The sequence below is a fragment of the Cebidichthys violaceus genome, unplaced genomic scaffold (assembly GCF_023349555.1).
Source record: "Cebidichthys violaceus isolate CVI_PGR_0920_01 unplaced genomic scaffold, fCebVio1.0.p SCAF_37, whole genome shotgun sequence".
Taxonomy (NCBI): Eukaryota; Metazoa; Chordata; class Actinopteri; order Perciformes; family Stichaeidae; genus Cebidichthys; species Cebidichthys violaceus.
In genome coordinates this window covers 366,812-385,973 of record NW_027176561.1, presented here as the reverse complement: position 1 = coordinate 385,973, position 19,162 = coordinate 366,812, and the positions used below count along the sequence as shown (strand labels likewise).

General features: G+C 43.1%; 1 protein-coding gene across 1 annotated transcript in view; it reads left to right on the top strand.

The window, feature by feature from the left end:
• Positions 1–18,840, top strand: part of polrmt (polymerase (RNA) mitochondrial (DNA directed)) — a 39,324-nt gene extending 20,484 nt beyond the window's left edge. Inside the window, 7 exon segments of the mRNA XM_068725889.1 lie at positions 5,072–5,101; positions 6,923–6,975; positions 11,127–11,225; positions 11,613–11,685; positions 13,751–13,842; positions 16,130–16,203; positions 17,911–18,840. Coding sequence (XP_068581990.1) covers positions 5,072–5,101; positions 6,923–6,975; positions 11,127–11,225; positions 11,613–11,685; positions 13,751–13,842; positions 16,130–16,203; positions 17,911–17,960 — 471 coding nt within the window. The 3' untranslated portion in view covers positions 17,961–18,840.
• The last annotated feature ends 322 nt before the right edge of the window (positions 18,841–19,162 follow it).

Here is a 19,162-nt window from a genome sequence, read left to right as displayed (position 1 = left end):
AAGGTCATTAACTAAGTGAAAGGGGAGAGGAACATATAGCGTATGCCAAGCACAACGCAGTCAGCTAGCTGATAGCATGGCCCAGCATGCCGCCTGCTCTTTATAATGACATCAAGCAGACGGTTGGCTTAGAGGGGCGGTGACACCTCATAAGAAGGTGCAAGAGAGCGAGGGTGACAGATGGCGGGTCCCCTGAGGGTGCATCTCTCTCTCTCTCTCTCTCTCTCTCTCTCTCTCTCTCTCTCTCTCTCGATGAGAGAGCGACGATGTATTAGGCCGGTTTCCTTTTGATTTGACCGGCTTCTTTTAATGTCCAGCAGGGACAAGGAAGCTGATTAGCATGTGCCTAAAGATGATGAATGAGACTGATGACTTCATGGATGAATGAGGTTTTTAGCTTACATTTCACAGATACGTTTTTTTTTTTTTCATCCGCGTCAATAATTCTCTAATCCAGTTGCATCATTGGGCGACAACAATTGAAACTTTGCAGAAAGGTCACCTTTTTTTTTTTTTTTTCCCTTCTCCCAGGTCTCCTCTCTGCCTCTTAAATCCAAGGCCACCGTGTTTCTGGGGGTCATTAGTAATTAGACTCTCGATAGAACGGGAAGATGAAGTGCGATGCGCAAAAAGAAAACCAACAAGGGGAGAGAAAGTAGCTCCACTCACGCATACTCAGAAAGGATTGCGTGTGCGTGTTTCGTGTATCTTTTAGCGTTTCTGTTTGTTGGTTATAAATGCCGGCCAGTGTCGTCGAGTATTTTTTTTCCGCGGCTGATGGGAGTTGAGGAAATTAAAGTAGGATGGAGTAGCCTGAATGGAGCTTGAACGTACATCAGGGAGGCTGCTTAACAGGATTGGGAGATGCTAATCGGATCAGAGGTCACTCCGGCTCATATTCCGTGTTTATTTTTCATTCTCCCCTCCCATGCAAGGTTACAGTGAAATCTCGCTCTCAGGGGATGGTGACACACGGGAGTCGTCGGCTGGATTTGACTGGATTTGTGAGTTTTATAGCGTGACTAAAAGCTGAGTTATCTAACGTCCTCTGTGTGGAAAGATGCAGTTCGGTTTTGTTTTTTTTTGCTTGTGATTGGTGGGACATTATTTTTATTAGTAGCAATATGGTCCACTGTCAACATTGAGAGTTAAGTATAATGTTGGTCTAAGCCGAAAGAGTTAATACCTTTTTAAATAAAAGTGAAAAAAAAAAAAACAATCTTCCTAATCATGGAGGGATTATGAGACAATGGGTCTCCTGGGGGACAGACACACACAACGGGAACTCACCCCTCCAACATAAGAGCAACGCACCCAAACTTAAACCGAAAAAGTTTGTGGCCACTTTGTATTTCTTTGTGGGTCATTTTGCGTCTCTTTTTTTGGTCGTTTTGCATCCGTTGGTGGTTGCTATGTGGGTCAATTTGAGTTATCTTGGTAGTTTTGCGACTCTCTATAGTTCTGCGTCCGTTTGATGTTATTTTGCGTCTCTTTGTGATCAGTTTTGAGTCTCGTTGTGGATCCTTTGTGGCTATTTGTGGTTGCTTTGTAAGTCTTGGTGGTCGATTTTAATCTCTTCGTGGGGCATTAAGCATCTCTCGCTTCCGTCTGGTCATACTTTGCCTTTGTATAGAATTGGAAACATTCTTCGGGACCTGTACAATCGGAGTGAGTCGGCTTTTCTAGTTCTGGGGAAACTTGGTATCTCTAAATGTTCGCCGTCGTGCCCTCCATGCCTCCTTTTTGCCTGGGAACAGAAGCCAGCTTTGTTCCCAGGGGTTAGCGCGGCGTTTCGGTGATCTTGCAGAATCTTGTGGCATTTTGGGGATGAAATAATGAATGCAGTTTGCGTTTTCAAGGACATTCCAGAGTGGAAGAAAAAGAAAGTTTGATAGCTAGAAGGTTTGGAAAAGGTCAGTGGAAAAGTGGTGAGCTTCAGGTGGTGTGTGGTGTGTGTGTGTGTGTGTGTGGTGTGTGTGTGTGTGTGTGTGTGTGTGTCAGTGTCAAAGAGTCTGCAGCTGTCTTCAGTGGGGAGACGGTCAGGTGACCCGGAACGGCAGAGGAAAAAGAAGCCGCGTCCACTTCATGGAAGCAAGCCGTGTGTTATTAACCACCATGTGATGAATGGGGATTCCCCTCTTGGCGCACGGCGTTTATGTGGTAGTGATGGCTGTTGTATCCATGACCATCTGTGCTGCCACTCTCACGTGATTTAGTCTACAGAAGCCTATTCCCCACGGACACGCAGCAGTGTTCGCCAAGGTCTCATCCATCACAGCCTCTGGGTTTGAGTCAGGTCGTGTACACAAATCATCCACGTATGCATTCTAATGAACAGCGGTTCGGTGTAGGATAGTGACCTCATTTACAGTGTGGCAGTCCATTACTCACATCTAGCGTAACCTCCGTCTCTTTCACCTATCCGTTGGCACACAAACAGCGGATGTAAAGAAGAGGGGGGATGATGGACAGATCCCCCCCCCCAACAAGTCCCACCTAGAGCAGTGATGGATGAGATGGCAGCCCTGGCAGGAACTAATGGGGTTTTTTTACCACACTACGCTTCTTTTAAAGCCATTTCTTGATAATTGTGTGATTCTGTCATTCATCACACAGCGACCTTCAAGTATTCGACTGGAGTGTCCAAACCGAGAAGCTCGCAGGCTCCTATAAGGTGGCTTTAATGTGCTTCCACCCAACACCTGCAACTTTAATCTTTAATATGTAATAATTACAATATTTGATATGTCATAGTAATACTATTTACAGAACAGTATGTATATTTTGTAGCAGTCTTATTACCATCAAAGCACCGCCTCCATCTTTTTTCTACTCTGAGAAGTAGATAAAAGAAGATAAAATATAAGAAAATTGTAATCTGTAACAATATCTTAATGCACTTAAGTCATTTTTATACTAATACTATTTTCATACTAGCAGCGTGGCTCAATGGATCGGTTGGTTGGTCCACCACTTTGGTTGAGACTGAAATATCTCGAAAACTATTGGATGTGATAAATGCCACGACACTTTTATCCAGGTGTTCATGGTCCCCAGAGGATGAATCACACTGAACAACCGACTTCTCCTCTTGCACCATCGTGAGGTTGGCAATTTCGGTTGTTAATTTCGGTTGTTAGGGGAAATATCTCAACAGCTATTAGATAGATGGCCATGACATTTGGTGCAGATATTCATGGTCCCCAGGAGGATGAATCCTACTCACTTTTCCACTAGTGCTCATAGCAGGTCACATTTCTCACTCCTATGAAATATCTCAAAATCTACTTGATGGATTGGCCTAGATTTTGAACAAACATTTATCAGACCATATATTCTAATGATTTTGGTGAGCCGCCACGAGGTTAAATATTTTTTATATTCATTTTGTTGCAGACATTCAAGCACCCCTCGAGTTGAATTATATTAACCTTGGTGACCTCGTATCTTTTCATCCACCGCCATCATCAGGTTTGCAGACTCTTTGCAGTGCAGAACTTGAAGAGAGGGAATTTGAGAGACGTATGTCTGGTAATATTATATAAAGAGACGAATCCTGGAGCTGCTCTGCAGACACAGAGTAATGAAAAAAAAACGATTACATAACCTGACAGCACCCGTGACGACTTTACTGGGGATATGGTGTATGTCTTACATTCGTCACTCATACGCTCTTCAAGACGTAACGCCTCAAACAAATGCTCAATGAGCGCACACACTCGATATGCCTCAATATGTCAATGGACCAATTTCAAAATGTGTCACCTGATTTCATTGTAAATGGCCGTCTTGATGTCCCAATTCCCAGCTCAGCGTTTTCCTCGATGCTGACTAAAATCAATAAACTGAATCATTGAAATAGAACAGTGTAATTCTGCTCTAGGGTGGCATTTTTTTTTTTCCCCCTTTTTTAAAGGTTGTGAAAAATACCCCCCCATCAGGGCCCATTAGATATTGCTATTAGGGAGAGCATCCCGCATGAAATGTCTGTGTTTGCAGCTTTCCAGGAGGTCATTATAGACTCAGAAGGAGCACCGAGCGGAACGGGGAATAGTTCAGATTGCGGAGGGATGTGCACTTCAAAGGGCCTCTGTGTCCTCAGTGTTCGTCCCACAGAGAAGCAAGCGAGATCAAATTTAAGAGCCGTAGCACCAACGGCGGTTTTTAAAGGCTCCCGAGGGTGTCAAAACAGCTGTGGTCTCATGCGCTCCTGGTAGGAGGAGTTGTCTGCATTACGGACAATAAAGGAGTTGAATTCAAAGACCCCCGTTCAGCAACAAATGTGGAAATTACAGCCAGAGCCAGTCAATGGTAGCATAAAGCAAACCAACAACTTGTATGAGTTAATCCATCTATTTTCTTTACGCCTGTTCTAACCCATGCAAACACATGTAAGCCCCACACCGAAAGGCTCAGCTCTAACAACTAAGCCGTCATGCTGCCCAAAAGGAAATGACTTGTTTCTTTATTTTTCCTGTTTGTTTTTTTTTCCATGTATTGGACCTTAAATCAAAGGAAATGAATGCATTTTTTGTCCTCATGTGAGCCTGTTAATAAATGGGAATAAATTCTATTAATTTATATTATTGTGTGTAAATCTGGTCAGTAACTAACGGTAGAAATGTCTGATGACTTTTCACAATAAAAGCTTTTTTTTTTTTTTTTTTTTTTTGGAGTGCAGCACTCGGAATATCATTGAAATGGCAAAACGTTTCCGCATCAAAGCGACATCGGTGAGGAAAAAACAAAAACAAAGAGACACTCCCGATACGTTAGTTTAAGCCGAACGAAAGGTAAACGCACTAACGCTCACCTTGCCGAGCCGTTGGCCTCCTGCTGCCGGTCATATCTGGCTCCTGATAGCAGCCCGTCGTTCCCACCCAGGCACGGATCCAAGGTGTCAGGGAAAGACTGCCCTGCCACAGATGCCTTGGCACAGCTAACTGGATGGACCCTCAAGGCTTGGGAGATTAGAGCGCTAAGCCCCCCCCCCCCCCCCCCCCTCCCCTCCCACTAGGAACTAAAGGCTTTGGTGTTGGTCTTAGAGCGTGTTAAAAAAAAAAAATGATGGTATGAAGAAAACGGCAGAGATCAAAAGCAGGTATTTGCCTGATGTCCTCTGAGTGTGTGTGTGTGTGTGTGTGTGTGTGTGTGTGTGTGTGTGTGTGTGTGTGTGTGTGTATATAGACCAGCACATATAGTGCCGAGCTTAATATATCCGGCCGTTTCCACTGATGCTTGGTCATTAGGCTTGTTTTGATAATATTGCTATACTAGTATACTATAGCAAAAACTAGTAGTACTATACTTTTCCTGAGGTGCGACATGGTAGCATACTATTGGTGCTTCAGTAATGGGGACGCCTCTGCTTGGAAGTTTCCTGTTGTTAATTTCCCCTCCTCTGGCTCTCCTTCCCGTCTATTTCCTGTTTGTGATGAATGTGCGTTACCATGAACTAACTCCATCTCCTGCCCTGTTTGTGTGGATGCAAATGTGTGTATTTGCCTTTTTGTAGATGTGTCTGAGTCTGTGAGGTGAGAACAGGTGACGCTCTAGATCACTTCCTTTTGAAACAAGATGTCGGGGTGAGGGATCATTTTATCCTATTGGCATCAGTAAAGCAGCAATAGAAGGAGGGGTGGGATATCTTTTAAAATGGTGGCCTTACTGGTCAGGGATTATGTTTACACTTACGCGTGCACGATGAGGTCACCATTACTTATTCTACTGGTTTCCAGGCGACAGTTTTCCAGGAAATAAAAGTCCACATTTTGTGGAATCTTTACAGAAACCAAGTGATCGAGGCATGATGAGGTCACTGTGACGCGCACACACACACACACACACACACACACACACACACACACACACACACACACACACACACACACACACACACACACACACTTATCTGACTCTGATTGTTTAGCAGTACAATGCAGCTCACTTTAATCTAATCTAAAAGATATAATATCTATCGGTCGCTGGGTTTAATTCTCCATTAAAGGCGTATACCTACCGTTACAAAGACGACCACATCTATTTTTAGCCGGTATTCTGCGTTGAGTCCGTGGCTTCACGTTGCCACCTCGTGACACCCTGACCTACTGTACATAAGCAGCTGGAAGAGGGATGGACAGATGGAACGGTGGTTATAGATCTTCTTCTATACGTGTCATCAAGCATGATTTTGTTCGTCAATGTATTGACGTTCACCCTGAATTCTTTCAATTAGGTTGAGAAAGTGATGAGCAATTATAAGTCAACCTGAGGCAAGAAATGAAAATGGATTTACGTTTGGCTTGATTACTTACAGTATTTGGACATGTCCATTAGGTGAAGGGACTCGTCAGCTATGGCTTCTCATGTAAGAAGCCAGGCATGATGTCGTTAAATACCCTACATACAGGTTAAAGTGTCCAACATAAAACTCTAAATGTATATTATGATTATTGTCAACTTTCTTTTTTTTTTTTTTTTTTTTTTACAAGCTCTTGATGTCCGATGTTTGCCTCAAAGAGAAAATATGTTTCCAGTATATGACTAGAGGTCACTTTCACATTAACGTTTTGTAGTGCTGAGACGATTAGTCAATAAATCAATCAGTCAATCAACAGAAAATTAATCTGCCACTATTTTCATAATCGATAAATCATCGTAGTCATTTTTAAGCAAAATGTTGAGATACGTTTGATGTACATTTTTCTCTATTTTCTGATATGTCAAGAACAAAAAGATAAAATAATTATTGCTCTAATATTTAGTGTTTCAAGACTTCAGTTAAAGAATCATGCTCATGTGCAGTAACATATTAAAACTTGGTAAACTTGTCTATAATTAGACTTTGAGTTACAAATGTTATCAGCCAGTTGGACTTGAGATGATTATCCCACTCATTTCTTTCTTTGTTTTGCCTCTCCAGCTGAAGAGTACCATGCAACACATCAACCTCCAGATCAGCCATGACGCCAAAGAGTAAGTCGTCCTGCAGCTAACATCTGTTCCTCTGCTCTCATACCGGAACTGACCCACAGCAGATGAAAACCCCCCCCTTCTTCTCTCATTCTCACTCATTGACATTTTGGGCTGAAGTGTCATAATAGTGACAAAGGACAGCAGATAGCTGATGAGAGAAATTGTGTTTACAGCAGGACATTCTTTAGTCTTGGTCTTGTTTTTGTGTCTTTCGTGAGTTTGCATTCACACGTTTCTATAATGTGGCTGCCGACAGCTTGACAGCTCTCGGTGCAGCTTTTTAGAGGTGAATGGAAGTAGAAAGTAGAGCTCTCTGGAAGCAATTAGCTTACATTTTCAAGAACTCCATTTTCAGCTGCACAAAAGCTCTTTCTCCCCTGGCTATTTCCACTAATTGCCTACTCAAACTCGGACGTAACTTTGCAGTTGTCATAAAGTAGGTAATGGCATCAGAGGTTTTTGGAAAACCTTTACAAGCAAAGAGGTCGAAATGGGTCTTTGCAAACAGAAATTAGTTCAAAAAAGGTATTTTAAACTCTTTTGTCCAGAAGCTTCATTATGGATGTTCAACACATATACTGCAAAATCAAATTACTGCTGAAATAGTATTCAGTCATTAACAAGAAGAAAGGGGGTTTATGCAAAAACACCAAGTCAGCAGCATCACGCATCTTTAAATGATATGTGACATATATATATATATATATATATTTATTTATATATATATATATATATATATATATATATATATATATATATATATTTTTTTTTATATATATAAATATAAATGTGTTCGTTGATGACTAAGATGAGATGAAGCCAACATGTATATCAAACAAATATGCAAAAAAAAAGAAAGCCTGCAGGTTAGGTCGGGGTGATTGTTTTAACGCATATTTTTGCATCTTATTGGCAAGATAAAATCTCATGTGAAATAATCCACTAAAATGACAAAATTACTTGTTTTTGATTGAAATATTTAATATAATTTGATGACTTAAAAAAGATGTTTGACTGACAAAAGCAAAACAGAAAATATTTTGACTAAAAGTTACTTATATTCAAAATGTAATGACCTTTCGTCAACTATAACTGGACTAAAACTATGAAGTATACAAATGACTAAAATGTGTGTAAAACCAATAAGCATTTTGTCCAAACATTAGGACTTTGACTAAATCTAAAATATCTGCCAAAATGAACTGTGGTTGTTCAGAAGGATTATAATTATGTACTCGTTCTGCATGAGAAACGACAGAGAAGCTATATTCTTTTAATGCCAATGAGTTGATCAAAGAAGATTTAATATGAACGTATTCAAGACATTTCACATTCATTTATTACACCGGCTCCTTCTGCATCAGTGATTTACTGAGTGGTAGTACTTCAATAGCAGATATTTGACCTTTTGGGATAAAGAAGACTGTGATTTGTGGTGTTCCTTCAGTAAGGCGAGAGAACACTGTGTACATGGAGTTTAAAAAGAGACGACTGATAGAGGTGAGTAGAGGACAAAAAGAGACGGCGACGGAAAGTCGAGGGAAGACGGGAGTGAGAGCGCTGAAGACAGATATGACGAAGACTGACAGCCGTCCTCAGTCTGACATCTACAGCGCTGTACAGATCCAGCGGTGCCAATTCTTAAAAAGCAGCCAGAGCAGCAAGGGGGGAGGGGGGGGGGGGGGGTGGAGGGGTGGAGGAGGGAGTTGAAGCTGCGAGGGCGGGATGCCGCTCAGAAAGGCCGTCTCGCTTGAAACTTGAAATTCGCTGTCAGAGGAAAGCGTCAGTGTTTCAGAGGCTGACGTTCTGAGCCAAACCGGACACAATGGCCATGGTCGATTTTCCTCGGCTTTTCCTTTCCACACACGCAAAACTGGAGCTCACACTGCCGCGCCCGCTGTAATTAAGGACCCTAAAAAAAGCTCGCCCAGCATCTAAATATGTAAATAGAGTCGCAGACGGGGTAGTGACAGCCTTGAAAGATCCTCGCTCGCCTTGCTTTTCCCCTCCGTCCCTCTCGTCTTCAGGGGACGGCTGATCATCCGGGCCTCTAAACCAAACATTAAACGCTAAGCCCTACGCCAACGTTCGTCATCTCTTGTGAACCGAAGTGAACCATCAGCTCTATAGGGAGAGCGGCTACACTTTAGAGAGCCGTGCTCGCTCCCCCTTTACAGTGCTGACTGTGCAGCTTTCCAATCTGTCACGGCCTACGGGAGATAAAGGTGACATGTTTGTTTTGTGTGTGCGTGTAGGTGTGAGACAAAGGAGGGGGGGAGGGGGGGGGGAGGGAGAGACAGTCTCGTCCTAAGTGCAGACAGCTGAGTGAGCTCGCAAATAAATCTCTAGGAATCTTGTTTTTGTTCAGCTCAAGCCCGACACAGCAGAACTAAAGGCGCTCTGATAAAAGTCTAACGTTCCCAAGCCAAAAATAAAGCGGGCAGAAGGTAAACAAGACTGACAGACAGGCATCCTGTGTGTGTGTGTGTGTGTGTGTGTGTGTGTGTGTGTGTGTGTGTGTGTGTGTGTGTGTGTGTGTGTGTGTGTGTGTGTGTGTGTGTGTGTGTGTGTGTGTGTGTGTGTGTGTGTGTTAGCTTTGGCCCAAGCTCTCTCTCCGCTCTGTCTCCATTCCCATTAGAAGAGCGTTCTGGTCTGTGGCAGCCCAGAGGATTTGAATGGCACAGGCTCAGGGTAATGGGAACATGGGATACAGATTGGCTGGATGCTTTTTTTTTTTTCTTTTTTTTTTTTGTATTTATTTATTTTTCCACTGCCAGTTCCACCATCAGTAGCAGCAGTGCTGCATTCGTATTACCTTGTACTGTTTCTTTTCTATCACTTCTATATTTGTGTGCTCTCATATTGACTTATGAGGGTCACATAGCAGAAAATAGATATTGATGTTGAAATCCATTCGCACAAACAGACCTTTTGACTTGTCATAGCAGGGAAAGCACAGGTGTGATTACTAATATTAATGATGCAGCCACTGTTGGTGTTGTTTACTACACCTGCTAGTCTGTTACTATGACTTCCTAGTACAAGCTTCTAACTAGGCCTGTCACGATCGAAAGTTCATTGCTGTTTGAAAGGGAGTATTTGCATTACTATACTGTCATATCATCATTATATCTCTGGCATAAAATGGTCTTAAAATGACAATAATGTTTATCGCAATTATTTCTGAGACAATATATCATCTAACAAAAGTAGTTACTGTGACAGTCCTTATAAAAAAAATACAAACTAAAAAGTAAAAAAAAAAATACTTAAAGCTACTACAAGGAACTTTAGTTTTGTGTTGATTTTGGCGGTCCCTGTGGACAAAAGTGGTATTGTTTCTGAGCACCAGAGTCCCTTTAGAAAACCCCTCTTTTTACTGCAGCAAGTTCTGACAGTCTGCTCCGCTCAGTCCGGGTTCTGGTTCTGGTTCTCCTGTGCCTCCCTTCTCTCCAGCAATACGGCTTGGGCCTCCATTGGGCGAGGTGAAGCTCTGCTCCTGGCCGGTCTTAAACGACGACTGTAAACGAGGGGAAAGGGCTAGCTTTGCTGTTTACAAAGTTTACAAAATCCGCTCTCTAAACGGCTCACTTATTTAATTCATACATAGTTGTTTAAATGTGTACAACAGAAAATAGTGTTTTTATAAATCAAAATTCCTCTCTATTTTTTCTTCCTGAAAAACGACTAGAGAACCAGGCCCATCATATAAAAGACCTATTGTTAGATTACGGGCCACAGGAGGTGGCAAAGTGATTTACAAAAGGTCAGACTTTAGTGTTTGGGTCTCACGTTGAGTGTGAGGGACTGTGTCTGTGGACTCTAGCGGATCCTCTGCAGCTCCACATCTAACCACAGCTCTGTACCCCGCTAAGCCACGACCACTTTCACTCACCAGCGACTGACTTCAAAACATCCTCCAAAGAATGCAATTCTCATTAACATGCGCCGTCTCCCGAGTAGTGCGTAAACCTAAAAAGGGAATCAAAACATAGGAGTGTTGACTGTCTCGCAGGGAATTAACCAGAGACGCTCGTAACGAGGCCGCGTCAGTCGTGTGAAGTAAAGTTGGCTGAAACGTCCCGTTTTGTATTAGAAAGCAGCAAAGTAGAGATTCTGATGTCTGCGCTTGGCTTTCTGTCTCTTCACAGGAGGCCAGACACAGTTAAACAGAAGAATGCCTTCCCGCCAAACTTCATCCACTCTCTGGACTCCACACACATGATGCTGACTGCTCTCCACTGCTATAGGTACCATTCAACATACTGTACTTACAGCACGGATACCTGAAGCACCTCAAATTAAACAGATGCTTTTTTTTTTTGTGTTTCCTCTTGGAGTTGCTTTATAAAGGCAGTCTGTAATATGCTTTTTTTGTCTCTCCATGTGTGCATGACCTCAAATAGCTTTGTCAGTGTACCCTATCCTCTGGAATGCTGTTATCACCTCAGATACTGTAAGCACTGCATGATATGCCTCGTAATGTCAGCTCAATTCACAGACGGGGCCTCTTGACAGGTGCGAGAACTCGCACGTGATTTTTGAATGAACGTCCGCCAGCGTTTTAGCAATTATCGTCGTGCATTTTTAATGTCTGCTCTGCCTTCTCTCTCTCTCTCTCTCTCCTCTCGTCTCAGCGCCGGCCTGACGTTCGTCTCGGTTCACGACTGTTTTTGGACCCACGCCCTCACGGTGGACACCATGAACAAGGTATCCCGTTACAGTACAGCCTTTCTCCTTTCGCTCGTTCCTCAGTCATCCTTTCAGAGCCGTGTCATCCCGTCGGTCTATCATCACGGTTTAGAGTTCACCTTTTCTTTTGCTGATTAATTGAAGCTTACGGTGGCACGTGTGAGTCAGTTCCTCTGCCTCTCTCTCTCTCTCTCGCCTTCACATCCAGATTTCCTTCTTTTTCTAGCATCCCTTGTGCTCGTGCTAAAGCAGAAGCATCAGCTTCGTAAAGCCGGTTAAACAAACTGAATATTCTCCCAGTTCCATTCACTTGCAGGCCGCTGGCTTGCAGGTAGCGCCATCAGATAGAGCCTGAATAAATGACTGTCCCCCGCATGCTGAAACTAGCTCGTCTACAAGGCCCAGACCGAGACACAGCCTGGCATAAAATGGATCGAATTACCATAAAGACCCAGTTCTCTGTAGATGTAGCTTCAGAGCACAGTCACAGTTTTATGTCTTCATCCAATCTCAGAGGAGTTACAACCAATGAAGCAGCTCCCTCTCAGTACATTTATTCTCCCTCATATTCTCTTGATGTGTGCGTACGCTTTTTTTCATTACACCGGTAATTGAACAGAGCGGCAGAGGAGGGGTATTGGATATCTTGGTCAACACCTAAGCGCGTCAAGAAGGTCCTCATTTTAACGGTGCCTGATCCTCCTCCTGATTCCCCCCCCCCGTTGTTTTCTGGACCTGCCTGCCGCCAGTATAGACGGGTTTCTGAGTGATGTCACTGTGAAGATGTGTGCAAACCAGAACGACTGGAGAGCTCACGAGAAGATAAACATGAGGATTGTGTCTGTTGTTTGAACTGCATGCACCACAAAGCTCTAGTGGGTTTTATTAAGCTGTGGATAGTTTTGCACAGAAACTGGTTCGGTAGAAACTTTTTTTATCGGTAAGGTAATGGCTCTCGCAATGCTTTTTAAATCCTGCAATTCCATCCACCTGTTTTGATGCACATTTTCAATTTGCACATTAAAACACAATAGAAATGCTTGAAAATTCGCAAAAATGTTATAACGAAAAAAGCTTTTAGGCTAGGCTAAGGTGAAATGATGGCAGCCCTGAGGAAAACAAATCTGGTGATCCTTCTTTTCTTTTTTTCTTTTTTTTCTAGCAATGGTTTAATGGCACCCAATTAGCACCACCAACTGTTTATGTTGATGCGGCCAACACAACAACAAACTTGCAATAAATTTGGATTAAAAAACATCCCTTGAGTCAAGCTTGTGCACGCAGCAAACATGTGAGGTTTGCACTCATAATTGATCTTTGAATATATTTACTGTCAAATTTAGATTTAGATTTTGATGGTCAAAGGTCACAAAACAAAAAACCACGTTTTTGCTCATAACTTGAGAATGAATATGCTAATTGTGACAATGTCACTCAAATGTCTAAATAGGATAAAATGACATTTTAGACAGACATGGATATAAACTGCAACTTGACTTGTCGTCGGAGGCACACAACTGTATTTGTCGATACTCACAAATGTCCATATACCAGCTGTCATACGCCACGTCAACATGTTTTTCTAACCACTGCTGAGCCTTTATCCTGAGAAACGCATCGAAAAAACCCCACAGCAGTGCTTCTACGGAACGAGGGCCAAATGTCAACAATGCGCTTGAGTTCTGACACGGCCGATCCATACAGAAAGCGTTTATTGACGAGTTTTGGCGTCCGTCACTCACGCGTCTCACCCAACAGATTCCTTTATTAAATGTACCAATTCACACTGATGCTCTTTCTGTCGTGTTTAGCGAAGCGTAATCTGAATAGACTGCTGTTTTAGATCTCAGAACTATCTAAATGCATGTTTCACATTTATCCTCTTCTGTATGATTACCTGCAGCAAAACGAATGGCTCTTCTTCCTTCAAGGTTTTGGGTTGTGTGTCAAATTGTAAATCAAATCCGCACCGTGCCCTGTGTTTTACACACAGACCTCTCCATACAGCCACAGCAGAGGTGTTCAGTCTTGTCGGTCAAGGGTTTGAGTAACCCTTCCCTCCGCCTCTTCCTCCTCCTGTCAGGTCTGTCGGGAACAGTTTGTCGCCCTGCACAGCCAGCCAATCCTGCAAGAGCTGTCCAACTTCCTGCTGCAGAAGTACTGCACCGGGCTCCCGTGAGTTCACACACACACACACACACACACACCTGCAACGCAGGAACACGTGTGATTGTGCACACTCGGGTACATGTACGTACATGAAGTCTCAGGAGCAACACAGCGGTCAGATATCGTTCAGGTCCATGATGATGAAAACCTGCGATTTGTTTTTCATAGCATTTCCTGTACAGGTACAAAAAAAATGATCGTCAGACAGTATCTTTCGCTAAATCTTACGTGATAGTTCTGAGGTAATATTTTCAATATGCAATCTGTGCCTCTTATTCACATAACAGCCATCAGTCTGTGTCTCTGTCTGTGTTTAAACAGATCCGATCTTTATGGACTTTTATGGTATAGACTGAAGTCATTGTGCACTGGGCATGCAGCTCCTACATGTGCATACATTATCAAGCTGTCCGAACAGAAGGTGCACACACATTTGACATTATAAGACTGTAAAAGTTATGTTGGCACGCCAGAGTTTTTCCTCCGTTTATCTGAAACATCAGATACGAGAATGATTTCCCCTCTCTCTCTCTCTCTCTCTCTCTCTCTCTGTCTCTCTCTCTGTCTCTGTCTCTCGGTGCATCCGTCTTGCCGGCTTCAGGCTGGGTCACGCTCATCATCTGACTGTGTTTTTCTCTCTTTGGGATAATTGGACACCTTCTCTACAGCCTTTACTCCACAGCAGCCCTCGGCCCTCTTTGTCTGTCTCCCCTCCCTCGCTCACAGGCACATTAATGTTCCCCAAGCCTGGCGAACGCATTAGTCATTCTTCTAGGCACCACAGAGACAAAGACGCGTGGGAATCTAAAGACTTTTTTGGATTCCTTCCCTTGTCGCAATGAGCAACTGAATAGATTGTTTTTAACCTTCCCGACAGTTTAAGCAAAATTTGTTAAATATGATTATAATTGAACTTCTTCCTTAGATAGATTATTTTTGCTTATTAGACCTCACAATGCATTAAGTGTTTAAAGCATTTATTTTATTGTTACAACCAGACAGTTTTCTCTTGAGAAGGTAATGTCGGTCGGTCCACAACTTGAAATATCTCAATTATAAAATGGATTGCCACATTACATTACATTACAGTCATTTAGCAGACGCTTTTATCCAAAGGGACTTACAATAAGTGCATCAACAGTGGTAATCAAAAGAACTACTAGTCACCAGAAGTCATAAGTACATCTCCTTTTCCAAACAAGCATCTAAGAGCATGAAGCAGAGCATAACTCAGAGCCAAAGTACAGTGCAGAAACAAGAAAAACAGTTAGTGCTATAAGTAATACGAATACAATAAGTGCAACAAGCTAGTATGAATACAATAAGTGCTAAGTGGAAGGCTCAGGGTAGCACTTCCTGAAGAGGTGGGTTTTCAGCCTGATGAAAGATGGGCAGCGACTCTGCTGTCCTGACGTCAGTGGGGAGTTCATTCCACCACTGTGGGGCCAGGACAGAAAACAGCCGTTACCGGGTCGATCGGCCGCCACATTCATGGTCCCCACAGGATGAATCTCTCTGACTTTGGTGACCCCTGATCTTTTCCCTATTTCCTACCATGAGGTTGACATTTGTAGTTAAGAGGGAAAAATTCTTACTCCTATTTGATGGATTGCGGTAAAATTAGGTTTAAAACATTCGTGTTCCCCTGAGGATGAATCGTAAAAACGTTGGTCAACCTTTAACTTTACATCTAGCGCCCTCATTAGGCCAACATTTTTAATTTATCCAATACTTTTGTGTATTTTCATGACCAAATAACTGCAAAACTAATGGCATTCACGTCAGCCTCAGCTAACTCAGCTAACCAGCTAACTCAGCTAACCAGCTGCTTGACATCAGCCGGTTTGCGTTGTCAGTGTGAGCATTTATTTCCACTTCAGCACTCTGTAAAAAGTTCTACATGATGTCATCGTCACACAGGCACAACAGTGGGTGGTAAAAATGTTCAATTGGCTATTTTTGAGTGTACCAATCACACCTCGCACATTGACAGGTACGTTTTGCCACCTCTAGCACTTCACATTAGAAGCACTAATTATGTGCTAAGTCAAAGGCAACGAGTGGCTGCACTGGCTCGCGTGTAACCTTCGACAGCTCAAATGTGACATCCAAGTGTGAACATCCTGCAGAGCTTAAAATACTTCCATAAGTCACCAGATGAGGCCACTTGAACTCAGAAAGTGCTGTTGTCTTTGACTCAGCACTTCTAGACACACAAACATTCTCCTCTTTTAAACTTTTTTTTTTTTTTTTTTTTTTTTTTTTTTCTCTCTGTTGTCCTCGTTTGTTACAGGACTGAGGCCAAGAACAAGAAGTACCAGGAGTACAGGAGGCTGATGCTGCTGCTGGCCAAAGTGCCCCAGACAGGTCAGTGTGCATGCAGCTGTCTGGCTCCCAAACAACTGGCCTCGCTCAGGCTGGGGTATTGTTCGAGAAGGCCAACATGCAGCATGCTGGGGTTTTTTTTTTTTTTCCCCTAATTGGATTGAAGTGAACTTGTATGTCCCGAAGCTCTGTCTGAGTTTAGCAGGAAACGACAGGAATATTATTGAATTGAGTTCTTGCACAATCCTTGTATTTTCTATCCCGGTTTCTAATTGCTAATTGTTGTTGCCTATTGTTCATATAGTTATCCTATTGTCTGTAGTTGGTCGTCTAGCTGTCTGTGCTGCCCACACAGGGTATTCGGCCTGCTCATTCAAATGTAAAAAGCCATTGAGTTGGGGTAAAAAACAAAAACAAATTTCAGCTTCTGTCATGAGGGCTGTATTCATGTCTGCCATGTTTGGCCACCAGCAGATCCAGATTAGCCTCTGTTGACGCCACTGCGAGCGTCTGTCTATTGTTCAGAGTGGAGGGAGAGAGGCAGCATTTCTCTCTCTGTCAGTCAGGTGGATGGAGGCTTTGCTGTTACGTAACGCCCTCGCTCAATCTCCATCTGTACACTCACTGTCTGCTTGGCACCGACAGCTGGGTTGTATAAATTGATTACTGTTAATTGTGTCCCTCCTCTGCATAATCAGCTTATGCGGCTGAGACCAGTCAGGTGGGCTCCTGTGGGCTGCCTGTCCTTGTGTTTCCCGGTGCTCACTGTTCAGCATGAGACTCCATAGACTTAAAATCCACTGTAATCTTCGCCCGTGAAGGATCCTGAACTTGTTACAAAGTGAATCAGGTTTCACTGTGTTTAATCCAGCAGGAGTTCAGATGAATCCGGTGCATCTATGACCACAGTGAGGGAGAAAGCTCACTGAATAACTTAAAGCCATTACTGTGTTTCAACAGCGAGGGTCTGACTTTCATGACGATAAGGTAGTTAGAATAGTTGAAGCTTTAAGATCATGTCTTTTCTCTTTTGAACACTGACATTTTGACTTTGCTATTGTTTTATATCAATAAGGCAAAAAGGGTAAGGTAAGAAAAACTACTCTTTATCACAACAATGCAGTACATTATGTCATCATGGTAACAGTCTGTGTGTGTGATACCATGATTACATCATGTTCTTACACAAAACACAGTAACTTCATAAAAATACAAGATAGAAAGTACAACCTCACACTGTATGGAGTAGATTCAGGTTTGGAGCTCCTGGCTGCATATTAATGAACATAAAAATTGTAGTTCCTGAGTTTGACCCACTTCAAAATAAAAGATTGTAACTCTGTCTTTTCCCTGGACTATATCTCAGAACAACATCCTGCGGTTTCCTTAATTAATCATTAACCACATTAAATAATATCAAGTCAACATGAGATGTACCATTTCATTTTCAAGAGTTCACATGAATTAAAACCTTACAAAAGTGCATATTCTTTCTCTGTGACAGTGTTGATGGTCATGGTCTGTTGGTCTTCCTCTAGCTCCAACATCAGCTCAAACTTTTTATGCATCGACTCTTTTTCTAATGCTATGCTGGCTGGTTTAGCTGTGTTAGCGTAGCCATCTGTGTAATAGTATTTGGTAATCTAAAGTTTTGTTTCTAATTAAAGCTGCAGTACTTGTAATTTGCTTTCTGTAACTACTGTCCACAGACCTAAACCTGCTCTGACACCTCGCCTCTTGCCTCTCTAGGTGATTTTGATCTCCAGCGGGTGAAAGAGTCCACTTATTTCTTCAGCTGAGAGACTCATGAGGTCCGAGCCAGCGGAGGGAGATGAGTGGAATTGACAGAGTCCAGCAGGGAGGGACGCTGCAGGCCTCCGGGTCTCGGCTGGCTTTGTCTCCCTCAGACGTCAGGACATTGATCCGGCCGCGCCCTGCCTGCCTCCTGGTCCGCAGACTGGCTGGAGCTGCTGGTGCTGCTGGAGGCGTTAACACACAGTGAACTCGCCTGATTAACTGACTAGTGGGCTGAGGGAAGGGAGGACGGGATACTCATCCAGGCGAAATGATGAGGGAATCAGCACCGGATGGGAATGTTAAGACTTCAATCAGTGAAAAGCACCTCTTATAATGGGAGCTTAGACCATATTCAGGTGTGTGTGTGTGTGTGTGTGTGTGTGTGTGTGTGTGTGTGTGTGTGTGTGTGTGTGTGTGTGTGTGTGTGTGTGTGTGTGTGTGTGTGTGTGTGTGTGTGTGTGTGAGTGAGCCATACGGACTCCATCACTCAGCACTTCTGCTGCTCAATAACCTTTTTCACCTACAAGCTGTAATTGCTAGTGATTGGTGGTGTGTGTGTGTGTGTGTGTGTGCACGCACGCGCATTTTCATGCTGCGAAGAGTTGCCTCTGCGACTATCCCACCCGATCATCGATCCCATCACTTACTGGATGACAGGAGGCTCTCTGACACAATATTGAAGCGTTATCTGAAGAAGAGACGGTTGAGAGGAAATGAGAGACGCACTGACATCGGGGGATACAGGACTCTCAGAGAAATGTGAAAAGGGTGAGTCAAGAAGATCTTAGCCCACATTGTGGCCCGTTGTACTCTTGATTCTCACCTTCTCAGAGTGACTAAGCGCCTGACAATTGCCCTAAAATAAAAGTATCTTAAAATGTCTCCTTATTCATTCAGTGGTTCAAAAGAAATAGCTGGTATTCTTGGTGTGCTTAAAAAGGATGAATGAGAGGCTGTTATTTAGTAATATCTGCATATTTCAGTTCTATTGTGTGTCGTGAGATGAAGGCGTCCTTTTAGATGTGCCACAAAAGGGTTCGCAGGCTTCACTAATCAACTCGGATCTTATTTTTCTGGGCCAGTGCCGCAACTAGAAGTAAAAATAGCAATATATATATCTGATCATTGCTGGAAACGTTACAGCAGTTTCAGACAAAAGGTGGCGTTGATGTTCAAAGTCAAACGTAGACTCAGCCAAACAAAG